Below are 20,173 nucleotides of genomic sequence, written 5' to 3' on the forward strand. Positions count from 1 at the left end.
TTATATACTAGGGGTGCCAAAAAAATGTATACAAGTGGACACTTTGGTCACCATTGCTCAAGCAGGAGAGTGCCGTAATCAGAAGTGTCTGGACACTGATGGTAACCACTTCGAGCACTTCTTGTACCTGCAGAAGTCAGATGTGATTTGTATTCCTCTTTTGTTATCAGTACATATTGAATATTACAATTTTAATAGTTTTTTCCTTTCTTAAAATTTGTATACCTTTTTGGCACCCTCTGAATATATATATATATACACATATAAGTTATATACACATATAACTTAATTTTTTAGGGTGACAATGGTTAGTAAAATTATGTACATTTCAAGTGTACGATTCTGTATAATACATCATCTATATATCACATTGCGTGCTTACCACCCAGAGTCAGTTCTCCTTCCATCACCATGTATTTGACCCTCTTCTACCATCCCCCCTTTACCCTCTGGTAACCACTAAATTATTGTCTATGTCTGTGCATTTCTTTTCTTCCCTTTCTCCGCTCCCCATTACCTCTCTAAGTCCTAGACCACCAGACAATTGGAAGGAAGCACTTGGTGAGGAATATGATGAGGGTGGGTTGGGGGAACAAAGGTATTTCCTCTTTCTCCTAGCTTTAGCCCCAGTGGTATGTATATAATTTTTTTTACTTACCCCAAAAGGAAAACACTGTTTGATGATAGTCTGTAATTGAATACTTGTTTATGATCACCTTTCTTGTAGGTATCTCTAAAGGAGAAGAGCCAAAAATATTGAGACCCCCAAGACGGCCCCGGAAACCCAAAACATTAAATAACCCTGAAGACTGCACATACTATTACCTACTGCATGTAAGTGGCTCACTCTTATTATCAGATGGGAGCCATAACATCCAGCACCACCAGTGTGACCACACTAGGCCTGTCAAAAGGGAGAGCTATGCAAAAGGGAGATGCCCCTCAGCTTCCGCTTCAGCTTCCGTGCCCTGTGCCTGGCTGAGGATCTGGGCACTCGACTCTCCTCCAGCTCCGATTCCTCAGTGTCCAGGCCTCTCCCAGGGTCCCGTAACCCCCATGTCCTCCCAGCAGTTTTCTCTGCTGGTCCATTAATCTGAGCTGATATGCAAATAGGAACCCAGAAAGAGAAGCACGTCACAACAGGAGTTTTCCAGAGAGGGACCTTAAGGTGAATGGGTGAGTTACAGTGAAAGTAGAAGAAAGGGAAGGAGGGGAAGAACGAGACATTTACTGAGCACCTTTTAAATCCCAGGCCTGGGATGAGAGCCGTTTTCATATCCACTGTGATACCTAATCCTAGAAACAGCCCTTAAGCGGACATCCCATCTCACAGATCAGGACTCTGAGACACAGACATGACACTTCTTACTTGTCAGGCCCATTATTGTACTGAAGTCTTCTGACTCCACCGCTCCTGTCACTCACTGGGTGCAGCATGGGCGCTTGTTGGCATCACCCTGACAGCCTGCCCTTCCTCTCATGGCCCTGTTCTCTGCGAATGCCACCATCATCCACTTGGTTACCCAAGCCAAGAGCCTGGGTGTCCTGGCCCTCGCTGTCTCATACCTGACATCTAATCAGTCGCTCTAAAGTGTGGCTTGCTCCCAGTCACCTCCCTCCTCTGATCTCACAGCGGCTGCCCTGTTTCAGACCATCATCATTTCCCACCTGGAATGTCTCAGGCCCTATCTACGTGCTTCTCATCTCAGCCTCTCCAGCCTGTCCCAGAAAATTTCCTTAAACCATAAATTTGATCATGTTCCTCCCTTGATAGACCCTTGAATAGCTCAGCAACTCCCTCAGCATAAAGTCCAGACTCCTTCTGAGGCCGAACAGCAGAGAACAAGATTAGAAAGTACCAAACATTTCCTGTTAACCCTGAATATAAGTAGTAAATGATGCTCAGTGATCTTCATTAAATGCAACTGAAATGACGAGTATCGTGGCTTCAAAGAGATACCATTCTCAGTATGAGAAATGATAAGAGACTTTGAAAAAAGGAGGAAGGTTTATGACTAAAAACCAACCAGTCAGTGAGAATTATGAAGCAGATTCTAAGCCTCACAAATGAGTCCCTTCCCCCCAAAAGTTTACTTGGTCATTGAACCATTATTTTTTAAACAAATGTAGTGTTTTAATACATCTTAAGTTATTAGTATCTGGAATCCTTTTTATAGCCCTGAGTCTTGAAATCTGTGGCTCACTGAAAAATAAAACACAGAAAACTAGTCTATTGTTATAAGTGAATACACATCATGTGCTTGTATTTATCGGCCCTTACCAGGATTCGGGGTACTACACAGACGTGAAATTTACAGCTATGATGGGGCCCCACTCCCTTTACCTTTCAAAACACTTTCTGTAATTTTAAATGGTCTAAATACATTATACTGCACATTCTAAACCTTTCCTTGATGACCCCAGGTCACTGTCGTGCGCAAAAGTGTTTGTACTTTATTCAGTTCTGTATTTAGCAGGGAGGCTCCCTGACCGTGATGTCCAAGACAGCATCTCATCTCTCTGTGCCCCCCGGCCTGCTTCATTTGTTTCAGAGCATTTATAAATATTTATTTCTCTACCTGTCTCCTGTCTGACTATAAGCTCTGTGAAGTCAGGGACTTCGCCTGCTGTTGCCGGAACACGTGTGTTGCTCATAAATAAAAGACTACTTGCTGAATAACACACCGCTGTAGGACAGGGCTCTGGGGGCTGCCGAGCTGTGGAAATGATTTCCCTGAACCTGCCCGTCACCAACAGCTGTGCTGTCAAGTTGTGTTACTTATTTTTATAGCTTTTCTTTCGCCTCGGATGTCACTTCTTCATGTGGTCATTCTGATTGCCCGAACGTCAACACCAGCTCTCTTCTGTGATTTGATGCTCTTAATCTCTTACGGCTGGGAAATGTTGCTATTATGTAACAAATAGTAGTAAGCTGAGCCTAAGAAGCCTGCCTGTGGAGGAGAGAGCGTTGTCTGGATATGTGCACCGTGCTGCAATGGTGTGTGGGCTGCTCTAACACTCAGAAGCTGGGCGGCCACCCGCAGAACGACTCAGCGCCAAAAGTTTCCTCAAAAAAATGAGTAACTGAACACAGTCATAACAGAGGTCCCTTCTGGTTTGATTATTTTCTCCAGTACCTTCCCTGAACTACGGCAATGGGTAGTTTGGTTATTCCAAGATATTTTTTTCCTATGTTTTGGCGACTTTCCTTATCCTTGTAAAGGCCTCTAAATAAATAGTGTATTTCCAAAAGGAATGTAAGACTGTGTCCACCATGATAGAATTAATGTGAATTTTAAAGTTTTGTCATAAAACATATTTCTTCTTTTTTTTAGTTTCAGGTGTACAAAGCAACATAGTGATTAGACATTTACACCCCTCACAAAGTGATAATCCTAACACGTCTATCCTCCTGACACCGTACATAGCCATTGTAATACCGTTGACTGTATTTCCTAAGCTGTACTTTATATCCCATGACTATATATTTTTTTAATTATAGTTGACATTCAATATTATTTTATATTAGTTTCAGCTATACAACATAGTGGTTAAGCATTTATATATTTTATGATGTGATCCCCCAATGAGTCTCGTACCCATCTGACACCATACATAGTTTTTACATTATTGACTATATTCTCCATGCTGTAGTTCACATCCCCATGACTGTTTTGTGACTACGAATTTGTACTTCTAATCCCTTCACCTTTCTCACCCATCCTCCCAAACCCCTTCCCAACTAGCAACCATCAGTTTGTTCTCTGTATCTATGAGTCTGTTTCTAAAACATGCTTCTTTATGTCAGGTGAGAGGGGAGGTAGTGTAACGCGGCTGAGTCTTCAAACTCCTCTGAGCTAAGAGCTCGGTTCTTTTAAAAGCCTCCTCAAGAAACACCCTCACAGGAATATCTCCTCCTTGAGTCATGTTTGTCTCCTTGTCTTTCTCTCTTCTTTACTCTAGTTCCATAAGAAGCTGCTTCTTTTTTTCCATTTCAAATTTCAAGTTGCTAATTTGTAATTTCAAAACTTTAATTGAAAACATTGCTTGTTTTTGCAATAAATGTCCCCAATATACAGTCCCATGTAATAAAATTTATGTTAAATCCTCTTCCTTGGCATAAAATATGCTTCCTTCTTCACAGATTCACACTTCTTTTTTGACCCTAGCAGATAGGAAACTAGGAGACAAATGTAAGACCCCATCTTAACACATTTTTGTCCTCTTTGTTTCTTGTTTACAACTTCTAATTTATTACTTTGATTATATCTTTGCTTCTAGTATAAGCCATCTTAAGTAATTTTTGGAAAATATATTATTAACATTTTATTAGAATATCCTAGCACAGGCAAGAGTGAAATAAGCCTGAACAGTATTTTTCTCTTCTAAGAATTCCTGTAACTGAGAAGCAACTTATATACACCACCTCCCAGAAGGAAATGCAGATCCAGAATAAAAAGGGGTCCTTGCAACTTGAGAATTCAAGAGCAGAACGTTATTTGATTCTTGGTTGTATAAAGGGAATCTCTGTCACTCAACATCATGCTATATCATTTAAGCTTAACTTTGGATCATAGAAAATTGTTACCACGAACAAGACAGACTTTTTTTTTCAGATAATGGATCAAGGTGGCAGGACCTCTGTCATATTAAAACAACCACAACCCGCACAGCAAACACCACCCTGGTCCCAGGTATCATTAACTGGATTGCTAGGGGCCATTGTACCTAAGCTGGTAATACAATTATTTATAAGCACCTCCTAGCCTAGGGCATTAGGTCAAGAACGTGAAGTAATAGGAAATGAGAAGGAGGACAGAAATGTAATTGGTGTCCTGCCCCTTACATTGTCTTTTCCTCAATGGTCCACTCCTAGACTTGATGCATATAAGCATTCACTTCTACCCCATCCACCCACTAAAATACCAACAAATAAGAATTAAAGAAACTACGGACACCCAGAGTACTGGGCTCACAGCTCTAGACTGAAATTATGAGACTGAAACTAGGATGCCCGACTACAATTGACAGCCTCCACCATAGCAGAAACGAAAAAAAAGGGGAGGGGCGGGATTTGGGGAAATGAAAGAGAAAACATTCCAGTTTCACTTTATTTCAGAATGAATAAATGCACGTGCTTCACAGTTAAAAAAAAGAAAGAAAGAAAGAAACTATGAACTGTTTGACTCATCCAACATTTTAGTATATTACAAATCATGAGGATAAAATGATTTAGTGTGTCTGAAAGTACTAGGAAAGCCTTCAATACTTCCAAACCATTATTAATTGTCATTTTTATTATCATGCCCTTTTATGGTGCCGGCCCACTTAATATCTGCATGAGGGTTGCCATAATTATAGTATCTTCAGCTTGTTCGCGGTGAATGGGATATTTGTTTTCTCAACGTAAAAGACATACGTGCTCTTGCAACAGGTATATACATGAGCTCAAATATATTGAGCTAGTGAACCGTGAAACACATTACTAATGTTAAAGTACAAAAGTTAATATTGCTTTGTATGTAAGGTAAAATGAAGTACCATTTTGTTAGTGTTCAAATGGAAGCATTGATTAAAATATATCTAATTATATCTATACGTAAATAACTTGTGCCTTGATGCATAAAGTTCTCAACTATAAAAACATTTTGGAAATGAACATATGTATCGTCTGTGCTGCACTTTGATGTCATAAATGGGCTCCTATAGGGTGATGTCACATTTCATTCTTTTGTAAACTGTTGCAGCTGCCCTCGCTGTCTACGCATCTGCTTTCCCTGCAGGCAAGGATGACATATAAGCAAGGCATCAGAGCAGCCTAATTAATCTGCCTTAGTCACAACTGCATTTGTGAAGAGAGATGGATTTTCCAGAAATTCTGACATGTTTTTCCCCCATTTGTAGATAGATAGACCTTAGTTAATCTTGTGTATACTGGTCACTGTGTGGTAAACTCTTTCTTCATATGAAATGCAAAGATTAATCACAAATTTGTAATTAGTAACCTTTGAGTAAATTGTATGTCTTTAGATTTTAAAAATATTGTATCCACTTGTTTACATCTAAGTTAGCTTTATGGGAACAAATGTATTTATATATTAAGATTATAGTAATATATCAATTACATTATATTGAAATCATAATATTACATAGATTTTTAAAACTGTTCTATTCCCTTTAGAAGTCAATCCAAGAAGAAAAACGAAGACCAAGGAAAGATAGGTAATTATTATTTCTAGATTTCAATAAGTTATCACACCAAAATATCAATCTATGTTCAAAATCAATTAATAATCACCAATTTTATGTGGATAGATTTGGAAAGTAGTGTGCTCTCAATACAATTATATTATAAATATCTGTATGTGGTTTACATGTAATTTATAAGATCTTGTCTATTGGAAATATACTGAGCTAGTACAGTGCAAAGTGTACATTAAAAACTCATAGTTTTGAATGAATTGTACTGTCCCAACACAGAACTTGCTTTTCTGGATTCATTGATGTGGTTTTGATTGGGCAATTTGAACATACCCATGTTCATGATCTTTCTTTCCCCAAACTCCTTTTTGATTTTTAGTCTTCAAGACATGTTAAATCTCACTTTTATGGATTTGTTCGGTAGATAAGATTTCTTTCACTTGGGGCGCTCGGTTGGCTCAGTTGGTTAGAGTACAGTGCTCATAACACCGAGGTTGCCGGTTCCCACATGGGCCAGTGAGCTGCACCCTCCCCAGTAGATTGAAAACCACGACTTGACTTGGAGCTGATGGGTCCTAGAAAAACACACTCTTCCCCAATTTTTAAAAAAAAAAATTTTTTTTTAAAGATTTGTGTTACCTGCAAGTGGGGTACACTTAAATTCACACTGTTCCCCTTCCTTTTCCAATATTTCAGCCCACCAATACTTTACTATTTTAATATTTTACCACTGTTTCAAATCATCTAATTTCCACTGTGCTAACAGCAATTAAGGGTTCTGTTAAGCGTGAGTGGACACAGAGTCCCTAATTTATGAATCAGTAGCATTCTGAAAGTTCATTTATAAATTGGTATCTAACTTGAAAAGCACATTGCCCCAGAAGCACTGTAACACCTGGTGGTTTTCCAGACCTATAGCTGTTTACCTCATATGAAGCCCCATCAGACTACAGGTACTGAGTACCACAGGTACCAAAACCATAGGCAGAGTAGATCCAAGAATTAAAATGGTTGAGGGAACACACTGTGTGTGTTCCATGTACAGGAATTAAAATCTAGCACAAAAATTAATTACCAGAAGACCAACAGGTAGGGGGAGGATGGAAGATTACCTGTAAAGGAAGTAAAGGAAGATCATGAAAGTTTGTGTACATCATTGTACTGATAAAATTGGAAGGGCTGTGTGTTAGTACATAAAGATCAGCTTTGCTTGTAGTGATCTGAGGGTCTGCGGTGAACCCTGAGCTGGACTAGCCAAACTGGAACACTGTAATCACTGACTACCTAGTAACGACTACCATTGTGCCAAGTTGAATGCGACAGAATCAGGGAAAGCCGCTTTAGCAGTTAGTGCTCTCTTAAAGGTAAGAGATAAGGGTTTTGGGGGGGGGTGTTTTTTAATTTGTGGTATATACTTGTACAGTTTTTGCACATTTCAAGACTTCTCCTGTTTCCTTTGATACATACGTGTATGTGTTACTCCTAAATTATAGTAAATAACATTAAAATAAGGAGGCAAGTATCCTATAAGTTTAAGTGAATAGAAAATTCGATTCATACAATGGTGTGTTTATGTGTTTTTTTACAGTCAGGGAAAATTATTAGATTTGGAAGATTTCTATTACAAGGAATTTTTGCCCAGTCGTTCTGGACCAAAGGAACACAACCCTAGTTTAAGAGAGCGAAGACAAGAGCAAGAACTCCAGAGTCAGTGTTTCAAGGCCGATGAAAGGTAATAAACTACACGTTGAAGTACAGCATTTTCAATCTTATACTCACAATTCCATTTCTGAAGCATTGTCATTTCATGTATGTCTAATGACAAAGCATTCTAACTCAATATTACATCTTTGATTGACATGTCGTTTAAAAGTAAAATCATAGGTATCATGGCAGCGTAATCACACGTCCCAGTTTTTTTAGCACAGTCCCAGTTTATACCTGTTTTCCTGGTGTAATCATTAATAACACTCCTCTTTAAAAGTATCTCAGTTCGGATGATAAATGTATGGCCATACTAATTATAAACAACAAACCGTATCCAAAATCTTTGGTTAAGCTCTAACCAATGTAATTTTAATCACTTATTGGTTTCTCAATTATACTGTGTAATTTCTTAGAACTAGTGATGTCAGACCAAATAGAAATATTTGGGAGAAAGATTCATTTAGAAATATGTATTTTTTATTTGATTTCTCACTTTGCTACAGACTTTGACCTAAAGGAACTTAACCGTTTCTAGCTTACTTACTACTTTGGGAATATTTTTTTTCTTTCCCCAAATGTTCTTCATGAAGATTTGAAATTGCAAGTTTGAAAATGTGGTCTATGAGAAATGGAATCAATGACAATCCATGAAAAGCTCTTTTTCCAGAATCCTAAGCAAATATCCTATCAGCCCAGGGCACTCAGGACCTCACACCCATGTCTTCTACCGTGTGACATGATGGCTAAGAGAAGAGGTTTTAGAGTCAGATTTGGATCCTGATGCTGCCACTTAGTAGTTGAGCGACCTTGCTCATGTTATTAGACCTCTCTAAGCTTCCGTTTCCACGTCTGCAAAATGATTTACTAATAATTGCCTAAGCATGTTGTCTAGCGATTAAATGAAATGATGTATGTGAGGTGCTTAACACCAGAGGTGGCCTAGGGCAAGGGGTCCATAAAGGTGGCTATTACCATCTTTTATTTGCTTTTTCAGAATCTACCTGAACTAAGATTTCCTCCTCATGTACCCAAAAGAAGATGCATTCTTTTTTTTTTTTTTTTTTTGAGAGTACAGGATTTTTTAAAAGATTTTTATTAAAAATGTAGCTAACATACAACATTATGTTAATTTCAGGGGTATACCATAGTTATTCAACTTTTATATATCTAAAGAAGTGATCACCATGATAAGTCCAACCACCATCTGACACCGTACTGTGCTATCACAATATTATTGACTATATTCTCTATGCTGTACATTACATCCCCATGACTTACTTGTTTTATACCTGAAAATTTGGACCTCTTATTCCCCTTCACCTTTCCCCCTTCTTTAATTTTTCAATTACAATTGACATTCAATATTATTTCACATTAATTTCAGGTGTACAGCATAGTGGTTAGATATTTATATAATTTAAGAAGTGATCACCCCGACTAGTCTAGTACACCTAGCACTATACATAGTTATTACCATATTATTGACTATATTCCCTATGCTTTACTTTATATCCCCATGACGATTTTGTAACTACCAATTTGTGTTTCTTAATCCCTTCACCTTTTTCACCCTGCCCCCAACCCCCTCCTGTCTATCTCCCCAACAAGTCTAGTACCAATATGACACCATATAGAGTTACTACAATATTATTGACGATATTCCTTATGCTATACCCTACATCCCCATCACTAATTTCTACTTCTTAATCCCTTACACTTTTTACATCCACACACCCAACCCCCCTCCCATCTGGCAACTATCAAAATGTTTTCTGCATCTATGAGTTTGTTTCTGGTTATTTTTTGTTTATTTTGTTCTTTAGATTACATATATAAACGAAATTATTTTGCATCTATCTTTCACTGTCTGACATACTTCACTTAGCACAATACCCTCCAGGTCCATCCATGCTGCCACAGATGGAGAGAAACAATTCCCTTCCATGGCCAAGCAATAGTCTATTTTATATATGTACAACCTCCTCTTTATTCATTCTTCCATTGACGCCAATCTGCCTCCACATCTTGGCCATTGTAAATAAAGCTGCAATAACTAAATGGATACACATGTCCCTTCAAAGTAGCATTTTGGGTTTCTTCAAATAAATACCCAGAAGTGGGGACCTGGGTCTTTCTTTGTCTCTTGTTATAGTCTCTGTTTTAAAGTCTGTTTTGTCTGATACAAGTATTGCTACCTCAGCTTTTTTGGGTTTTTTTATTTCCATTTTCATGAAATAACTTTTTCTATCTGTGTGTGTCTTTCAATCTGAAGTGAGTCTCACACAGGCAGCATCCGAGTATATAAGGATTTTATTTTCTTATCTATTCAGCCCTTCTGTGTCTTTTGATTGGAACATTTAATCCATGTATATTTAAATTAATTGTTGATAGATATGTAGCTATTGCCATTTGATTATTCATAATTTTGATCTTTTTTTCTGTCTTAAAGAAGCCCCTCTAAGATTCCTTGTAATACTGGTTTGGTGGTGATGAAGTCCTTTATCTTTTTCTTGTTGAGGAAGCTCTTTATCTGTCCTTCGATTTTAAATGATAGCCTTGCTGGGTAATCTTGGTTGTAGGTCTTGCTTTTTTTCACATTGAATATTTTGTGCCAATCCCTTCAGGTCTGCAAAGTTTCTGTTGAGAAATCATCTAACAATCTTATGGGGGCTCCCTTATAAGTTACTAGTTGCCTTTCTCTTGCCACTTTTAAGATACTCTTTGTCTTTAACCTTTGCCGTTCTAATTATAATGTGTCTTGGTGTGGGCCTGTTTGGGTTCATCTTGTTTGGGACTCTGGGCTTCCTGGACTTCTGTTTCTATTTCCTCACTAGATTAGGAAAGTTTTCAGTCATTATTTCTTCAAATACATTCTCAATCCCTTGCTTTGTCTCTTCCTGTGGTACCCCTATGATGCAAATGTTGTTACAGTTGATGTTGTCCTAGAGATCTCTTAAACTATCTTTTTTGTACTTTTGTTTTCTTTTGTCTGTTCTGATTGGGTGTTTTCTGCTACCTTACCTTAAAAATCACTGATTCGATCCTCTGCTTCATCTAATCTTCTGGTGATTCCTTCTAGTGCATTCTTCATTTCAGTTATTGTATACTTCACTACTGATTTGTTGTTTTTTATGGTTTCTATGTCCTTTTTTATGCTTGTTAACTCTCTGTTGAAGTTCTCACTAAGTTCCTTGAGCATCCTTATAACCATTGTTTTGAACTCTGTCTCTGGTAGGTTGCTTGCCTCCATTTTGTTTAGTTCTTTTTCTGGAGTTTTCTCCTGTGCCTTCATTAGGGATGTATTTCTTTGTTTCCCCATTTTGGCTGCCTCTCTGTGTTTGTTTCTATGTATTAGATAGGTCTGCTGTTTCTCCCAGTCTTGGCCAGGTGGCCTTATGTAGTAGGTGCCCTGTGGGACCAGTGGCACAGTCTCCCTGGTCATCTGCACTGGGTGCACCAGGAGTGTCCATTGTGTGGGTTGTTTGTGCCCTTCTGTTATAACTGAGCCTTGATTGCTGTTGACATGCCAGTGAGTGGGATTGACCCTCAGGGTGATTGGCTGTGGGGTTTGGCCACATCCACAGCTTATGGGCTGCTGTGCAGAGGGCTGACCCCACTGAGTGCAATTGGCCCCAATGGGCACTGGTGCTGTTGAGTCACCCCTTTCAGTGTGCCACTGTGGAGCTAATTGGGTGGTGCTCTGCTATGGTCTGAAGCCAACCTCCAAGTATGTTGATTTGGAGGTTGCTCCGGTGCAGGCCCAGGTCACCCACAGCCTGTCAATGGCCAGGGACTACCTGGTAGGAGCTACAAAGCGATTCATGGTTGTTCGCTGCCTGTGCCAAACCTGGAGGCACATGGGAGAGGCCACACTTCAAACTAAGGATAGCTGCCACCAGTACTGGGCCTATAGGACACCAGCAGTTTCCTGCCACCTGCCGGCTCCTTTATGTTTCAGCAACTGAAAAAGCCTTCTTTGGTATGCAAGTTGGGTGAGACAGGGTCTCAGGGAGTCACTAGAGTGTGAAGAATTGTGGTCATCAGGTTAATGTAGATTCTGTTTTGGTGCTAGTGCTGAGCCTAGAGCTACTCAGCAAACTCTCAGAGCACACCGAGGACAGTCACCACTGCCTATGGCCCACAGACTCCAATAATTTTCCAAGAAAGAGTGCAGTGTGGGTGGGGATGGCTACTAGGTAGAGAGTGCCTCAGGTGTTGGGGGATTTGGGTGGGGCAGGGACCCAATGAAGTTCATCAAGCTAATTCAGATTCAGATTTGGCCATGGGTGTGGAGGAGGGCTTAACACAGGAAAGATGGTGCCTCCCTGCCAGCTACACAGGAAAATATCCCCTCACAGGGAAAATGGCAACTGTCCTCCAGCCCTCTCGATGAAGTAACACACCTCAGTCTATACTACGTATGTCTCTGACACCCTCTGAGTCACTGTCCCTCTGCTGGAGCCCAGGGTGCATCCCTGGGATTCAGACAGTCTGTGTGCAGGTTGTTTAAGAGGACATCTGGGTTTACCGCAGCCTTCCATCCCACCCAGATGGTGAGAACTCCAGTGTTTTTCACAACCAGATTTTGTAGGGGCTCCTCTTCCTGGTACCAGTACTCCAGCCGGGGAAGCCTGGTATAGAACTGGGGTCTCTCGATTCTCTGGGGGGTAACTTCTGTGGCTGAGATATCCCTCCTCATTCTCAAGCACCACACGGAGGTTTGGGGTCAGCCCATTTCACATCTCGACCCCTCCTACCAGTTTTGCCATGGATTCTTCTTTATATCTTTAGTTATAAAGCTTCTGTTCAGCTAGACTTCAGATGGTTCTCCAGGTTTGTTTTTCTATAATTTAGTTGTAATTTTAATGTGTTCATGGAAGGAAGCAGGCAAAGTGTTTATTCCACTATCGTGGCTCTCCAGCAGAAAATGCATTCTTTAATCTTGGTATCAAAAACTGTAACATGTTGGAACTTAGAGATGTTCCAGTCTAACCACAGAATTCTGTACAGGAGAATACCAAGTGATTTGTCCAAAGTCACACGTTGAGTTAGTAAATCAAAATCTAAGCTTTTCCACTCCCTGCTCAAATTGCATTTCACTGACTTACCTGCTTCTTATTTTAACAACCTAGTCTGCCTTCTCTCCAGTATATTCTCATCCTTTCCCCACCGGCAGACACACGTGTTATATCCCTGATGTACTGCCTGGTATTCAGTGGTGTTTATTAGTGTTCACTAGAATAAGAATGCTACAAGCTAGCTGGCATTGGTTGTGTGCTTACCTTGTGCTATGACTATGATCTCATTAACTTTACAGCAACCTTGTGAGGCAGTTACTATTATTGTTCCATTTTATAGATGAGGACGCTAAGTCTACAAAGTTTAGCAGATACTCACCTAGATAATACGAGTAAGTGATGGAGCCAGAATTTGAATACAGGCCTTCTTGAGTCTAAAGTGGATGACCTTAACCACTATATATCCCCTCCCTAAGCAAAGCACCGTGCTGAGTGTTTGGGGAAGGGGTAGATACATCGGTGCATGAGATGTAATCATATCCAAAGGACTTGACTCTGGAGAGAAAGTATATTGATCTTATAAAGCTGAACAAGGTGACACCAAGAAGGGATTTTTCTAAACTAAGGGAGATTAAAGAGACAAAACACTCAAATGCACTAGGTAAACCTTGATAAGATCCTAAATTTAAAATAGAAAACAAAAACAACACAGAAAAACAATTGGAGAAACTTGAGGCTAAACTGTGTTGGATCACATTACTGCAGAAAGAATATATATCTTATTATATATTAAATTATGTATTCTATAATAAATATATTTGTATTATATATATTTATAGTATATAAATAAATATATTTTATATAATATATGTTTATATTATTATAAACAAGTACAATATATTATTCTGACAATATATTGTATGTACTACTTATACCCAAACACACAAGTCCTGATATCACCCACAAAGGATGTGAGAATCAATAATGAGTTAAGTGTCTTGTGCATTTTAAATGAATACAAGTGGCGGCAGGTAGTCAGTGATTAGAGAATGGCATTAGAGAGCAACAGAACTGATGTCTCCTCGCCTCCTCCTAAGATGGGACTTGATGAGGTCTGTGTTGAGCTCTAAAGAGTGATGTGGGGTATTTAAGGCAGAGCCAGATTTTAATTATGGTAAGAAGATATAGGGAGGATGGAAGGGAAAGGGCGAACAAAACAGAACAAGAGCACCTCAGTTAAGGGGTAGGAGAATCATAAAAGAAGTATCAACAGAAAAAAGGCAAAGGGATGCAGTGGGGAAAACATGAGATCTGAGTGCTCTAGACCTGGATGTGAACCCCCTCTCTATTCTTCACTGCTTGTATCAACTAGAATTTCCTCATCTGCATATTGAGGATAAGAAGTAGAGACTTGCCATGTTGTCCTTAGAATTAAAGGTAATGTGTGTGATGTATCTGGCAGATGGCTGATTCTCAATATTCTTACACCAGAAATGAGTGAACAGGTATGAGAATTCAAGTCTGTTACCCAAGATCCTCCGCAAAGAGGCCCATCAGGAGGCCACACAAATATCTTCCCTGTAAAGTACCCACTGAGCTCAGGATGCCCTGAAAGACCTTCCCAAAGGTTTCTTTTTTTTTTAATTTTCTATTCAGAATGGGCTAGAATAAAGCATATTCCATCTGCACACAAAATCTAGCCTTTCCATTCTCGCCTCTCATTATTTTCACTCATTTGCATATACCTTCAATGACCTTGCCCCTTTGTCCCTCAGTTATATTCAACTGGTAAACCCCAGTGCTGGGTAAACCCAACTTCCTACCCAATCCATACCTGCACGCATATAGCTGAACATGGCTAGAGACAAACATAGTCTATTCTCCTTTAAAATTTATGACCACAAACTTTAGGCAGGCCCTTGGACTTATTTTATAATACTACATTTCTCTAAAAAATCCATTATCCCACTTTCCCAGTCCACTCTTTCAGACTTCCTCCTCTCTCTGACCTGACAACCTTTTTCTTGTTTTACTGAGAAAACAACAGCAGAGAACATGGGCTCCCACCACCACATCTACCACTTACCCATATACTTCCCTCAGTTTACTGTGGACTACTGTCCTCCTAGCTAAGGCCAAGCCTTCCTGTTGTGCACTGAATCCAGCTCCTTCCATCTGCTCAAGAACAATTATCTTCTCTCTCCATGCATCTTGAACATTTGTTCTCTTTACAGCATCATTTCTGACAATCTGTGAACATGATGCTTGGACCCATCATAAAAAACGCCCTTGGCTCAGTCCTCCTTCCAACCACCCATGTTCCTGCTCTTCATTATTAAAAGAGTAATTATTCATGAATGGGATTCAACCTTTTCCACAACCGCTCTTCCCATCTCGGTTGAGCCACTTCACTCACGTTTCCATTCCCACAATTCCACTGAAACTGCCCCTGCCAACGCCACCAGTCACCTCCATTTTGCCATATCCCATTAGCTATTCTCAATCCTTATCTCACCCTATCAGCAGCATTTGACATTTTTTCTTTATAATTTCTCATTTTTTATTTAAACATGTATCTCCAGGATAAGACTTCTCTTGGTTTGCCTCCTACCTCACCTACCTTCTCATTCTTCTTTGCTACTTCTTCCTCATTTCACTGACCTCTCACCACTGGAGTATCCGGTCCTCTGTTTTATCAGCACATACTCTCATGACCTTCAGTGTCATCTATTTACTTAAAATTCCTGAAATGAAATCTCTAATCTAGATCAGGATTTACATATCCAACTGTTTATTCAGTATCTCCTCTTGGGTATCTAATAAGTAAACTCAGCATAGCCAAAACCAGAATCCTATCCCCCTCCCCACCACAAAGAAAATATGCTCCTCCTACAGAAATCCTCAACTCAAATGGCAGCTCCATTCTTCCAGTTGTTTAAGCCAAAGATCTTGGAGATATTCTTGATTCCTTTCCTTTACAGCCCACATCGAATCCATCAGCAAACTTTCAGTTTTACCTGCCAAGTTATGACCAGAATCTGATCAATTCTTACCTCCTCTATAAGCTTAGAACAAGCCATTATCAGTGTTGCTTGAACTGTTACAGTATCTCTTAAGGGGCCTCCCTACTTTCACTCTGGCAGCCAGATCCTTTTATGAATTAGTCCTCTGCTCAGAACTCTCCAATGTCTCTCTCACTGTAAATAAATAAAATTCCAGTCCTTGCGATGGTCTCAAAGCACCAAATGATCTGCCACACTATCCCCTCATTCCTCCTGTCTCATCCTTTGACATTTTCCCCCCTCACTTAACCCATTTGTGCCACAGTGGCCTCCTCATTGTTCCCTGAATAAAATACACACACTGTAATCTTGGGACCTTTACACTGTTTGACCGTCATCCAGGAATGACTGCCCTTCCCTGAGAGATCTCCTGGCTCACGCCTCCCCTTCCTACAGGTCTTTCCTCCCATGTCACTTTATCAGGGAGGCTTTTCCTGATCAGCCTCTAGGAAATTGCTTGTACACACAGACATACACACGCCATCACTCTTTCCCCATTAGGCTGCTTTATCTGTCTGTCTAACACCACATCTGGTGTATTAAAAGCTGTCTATGGTCCTCTCCCATACTAGATGATAAACTCCATGAGAGCAGGGACTTTTGTTCACCCATCACCTACACTGGCGGCTGTTACTTAGTGGGTGTTCCATGAATAATTGGATGAATCTGTGTAGCTGCATTTTAGGTAGTATGCCACTTCCCCAGGCAGGCTGCAGAATCCAAAGGTAAACATTGGCAGGATTTCCCAACAATGAGTTTAGGGAATTTAGCCCAACAACTTCACTGAAAAAGCTGACAGGGCCCACACAGCAACTGTGTCAATAACGGAGTGATTGGGAACATTGTTCAGAAACATTTGAGCAGTTTAAAAATGCAAAATAATGGCTGTCTATTAGACAACTAAAGTATTTGTTTATTGGTCGTGAGTTATTTCAAACCAAACGAAGCTCACTTTTCTAAATTAAAACCTGAAGCGTTACTTAGCTGTCATTGAACCACAAAAACACCTGATTCCACCCGCCCTTCTGCTACTCAGCTCAGAGGAGTTTTGAAAACCTGCTGAGAAAACTGTCACAGATCCGTTCGGCCACTGTCAAGGTGTTTTGAATGTGCCGTTCTGATATGCTCGCAGACGGTGGGAGGTGTGGGGAAGACAAGCCGCCTAACTCTGGGTGGGCGGGGATGCGGTGGCGCACGGTGGCACCGCTGACACCAGGGCCCTGGGTCTCGCTCGCAGGTGCTGGGCGGCGGAGAACCCCGAGGAGGAGGAGAATGGGACCACAGCCAACCCCTACGACTACAGAAGGCTCCTGCGCAAAACCTCTCAGCGCCGGCGCCTGGTCCAGCAGGTGTAGCCCCGCTTCACGGCGGCCACGGCCACTGGCTCGTGCCTGAGACTGCGGGGTGCAGGGGCAAAGCGGGGGGGCCCTCAGGCGCTGGCAGCACCAGGCGCTGAAGCTGCAGCCCTGACCTTGGCAGGGGCCGCTCGCAGCGCTTCCCCCTCGAGTGCCCCAGCCAGTTTTTGGAGCTTGGGAAGCGGAGACCTGGAAGCCCGTCGGACGCCGCCTCGCTGCGCTCCGCACCCTCCGCAGCCCACCAGTTGGGCCACCCCTGTACCTGGCCCCCAATGTATCTCTTTTGTTTATTTGTTTGCGATTCCTGCGGACCCAACTGCGCCTGAGCTCTCGCTGACCCCTCCTCTCTCCTTTTGGGAGACTTCAAAGATTTCTTTCATGAAAATGCCTCCCTCAAGCTCGCGGGACACTTGGGGATGGGTTGAGTCTGTGAGAACGGAATAAAGCCCGGGTGGGAGGAAAAGCGCGGGGGTGTGGACCGGGAGCTTTGAAGATGAACTTCACCTCAAATTCGCGCTTTCCCTTTCCTTCGTTATTAATGTTACTAAATAAAGGAAGTGCCTTGGAAAGTCCATGGCTTTCAGAGCTCGTCCGCTGTGTTCCTCTTTGGGTCCCAGCTCCTGCTGTGCAGGGAGGGCGACCACGGAGGGGGTGAGGTGCCTTTTGTCTCCATTAGTGAATAACACCCCCGTACACAACCATCCCAAACTCACATACGGTGTTAAAACCCCTTACTTGCCACACACACGTGGCCTCCAGACAAATCTCCAAATCCCTCAACAAACACACACACACACACACACACACACACACACACACACGCAGCCTTCCCAGTGGGCTTCCTTTAGCCCACCTATAAAAATTTTGATCCACTACTGAGGGAACTGCAAGATTTTTTAGGTTCTCCTAGTTTACAGATTTGAGGCAGTCTCTGCTGCTCTGAATTTTGGTGGATTAAAGGTGCAAGGGAGGGCAGTGAGTGGGCAGAGGTTTGCATTCCTCAGTTGGTGCGCCTTATTTTAAGAAGCCAGGTTGAGCTCTGCTAGGAAACTGACACCCTTCCTATCTACCTGGCCTGGAGCGGGTGAGGAGGGGAGACGCGGTGTTTCATCGATGACTGAATTGGAAGAAGGATTCGGGCTGGGATGTCACTTCTCTGCTCTGCCAGTGTCCCCGGCTCCTACCCCCAAGACCCAGGCCCAGGAGACTTTGGGGAAATATTGGAGGAGAAGGTGACGAGCGTGCAGCCGGCCACTAATGTTTGCTGTGCTGTGGCCAACCTGACGTCAGGTTCTTTACAACCGAGAGTTGACACTGAAAGGTCCCCAGAGATGACTCGTACAAACTCTTCATTTTACAAATGATATCCGCCTGAGGGGAACCTCCCACTGTGGCAGGGCTGAGCTCCAAGGCCAAGTGCGTCCTAGGCCCTGCTCTTTCCCTGTGTGGTACCCGGATGGAGGAGCCACCCCTGGCTGTGGGGACCGATGGCGCAGCTGTAGCCGGCAGCAGGTCTGGGCCTGGCCCAGGCACCCACAAAACCAGCACCGCAGGGCACACTTCACTGGTGGTTTGGGGAGGAAGGGATATCTGTAGCCTGATGTGGCCGGTCCCCCTCCAGCCCTACCCACCAGTCCAACCACCACCCGGAGGCCCTGGGGTGAGGGGTGGGCGAGTTGGTTAAAGCCGAGCTTCCTACCAGTCCCCTTCTTCAATCCAGGCTTCCAGAGTGGCCCCCACAGACCAGAGCCCGGGCAGCCCGGTGCCTCCGGTGCTGGAAGCAAGTGGCCCCCTCCCTAACCTCCCTCTTCCCCTTTCTAAAGTGGGACCGGGAAAGAGAATGGCCAACATTTGGTGAAAGGATGCAATGTTTTTGTTTTCCTTTTTTTCTTTTGTATTTCTTTTCTCTTTTTCTTTCTCTTTCTTTCTCTGTCCTTCACATTTAAGCACTTGGGAGGACATAAGGGAAAACGTATCAGATATTGTTCTTTGGCAGGCCTGCAACGAGTTCTCTGTGTAAACCACAGACGGACAAGAAATAGGTCAACTAAAGAAGCTGGCCCAGCGGGTGGCCCGGGCCGTGGTTCTCTCTCCTCTTTTCGACGAAAGGCCTTGGAAAACATTTCCCCAGCGCCCGCCTGCCTCCCCTTCCCATTCGGTGGCTGACTCCTTTGTGAACTAATGACTGTAATTATTACCTCCCTGAGCTCTTTTGTTATCTCCAACCACACGCGCGACAAAGGGGAGGGGGAGGAGGGGGCTCTTTTGCGAAATAAAAGTCTCTATAAAAGCAAATTGCCGTCTAAGGAGGACGGCGTTAAGGAAGGACAAATCAGATCCCTTGTGCCTCTGAAGTAGGGGGTGGTAAATTAAAAACGTAAAAGCCACCTTTACAGTCAACGTATTCCGGAGCTGCGGGATTGAATGGAGTTTAAACAGCATTTTAAATCGCGTTTTTAAAAATCCTTTAAATCCAGGAATAGTGGTTTCTACGTTCCTCGTGTTTTAATCCGTTTCTTTCTTCGGGGCTTGTGTGTGTTTTAAACGCTTGCCTTAGAGAACCTTTATGTTTTCGACCATTCATCCATAGTAGAAAAGTTCTGCCACTGCAGCCAGCTGGCTTGAAGCAAAACATTTGTAAGATTTGGTGTGGATTTACACAAAGAACCGGTCTCTCCGATGCGTATTTGCGAGGCTGGAGCAAGAGTTGAGGAGCCCGCGGCGCAGATGGGGAAATAATCACGTCTTTACACTACGGGAGTTGCTACTGGGCTCCACTGGAGCTTTGGAGCCAGGAGCGCCGGAAAGAGGGGCCGTACTGAGACCTGGT

At 42.2% G+C, this 20,173-nt stretch overlaps 1 protein-coding gene across 3 annotated transcripts in view; it reads left to right on the forward strand.

Annotated features, from left to right (window-relative positions):
- The window catches only part of MYO3A (myosin IIIA), a 219,313-nt gene extending 201,392 nt beyond the window's left edge, over positions 1-17,921 (forward strand). For all 3 annotated transcript variants that reach the window (XM_074324949.2, XM_074324951.2, XM_074324950.2), the window contains 4 exons: positions 728-834; positions 6,182-6,222; positions 7,790-7,933; positions 17,226-17,921. In XM_074324949.2, the coding sequence (XP_074181050.1) occupies positions 728-834; positions 6,182-6,222; positions 7,790-7,933; positions 17,226-17,343 (410 nt within the window). In that variant the 3' untranslated portion in view covers positions 17,344-17,921. The remainder of the gene's footprint in view (positions 1-727; positions 835-6,181; positions 6,223-7,789; positions 7,934-17,225) is intronic.
- Positions 17,922-20,173: the final 2,252 nt, after the last annotated feature.

Source organism: Rhinolophus sinicus, chromosome 1 (assembly GCF_057876585.1).
Source record: "Rhinolophus sinicus isolate RSI-liver-muscle chromosome 1, RSI-T2T, whole genome shotgun sequence".
Classification (NCBI taxonomy): domain Eukaryota; kingdom Metazoa; phylum Chordata; class Mammalia; order Chiroptera; family Rhinolophidae; genus Rhinolophus; species Rhinolophus sinicus.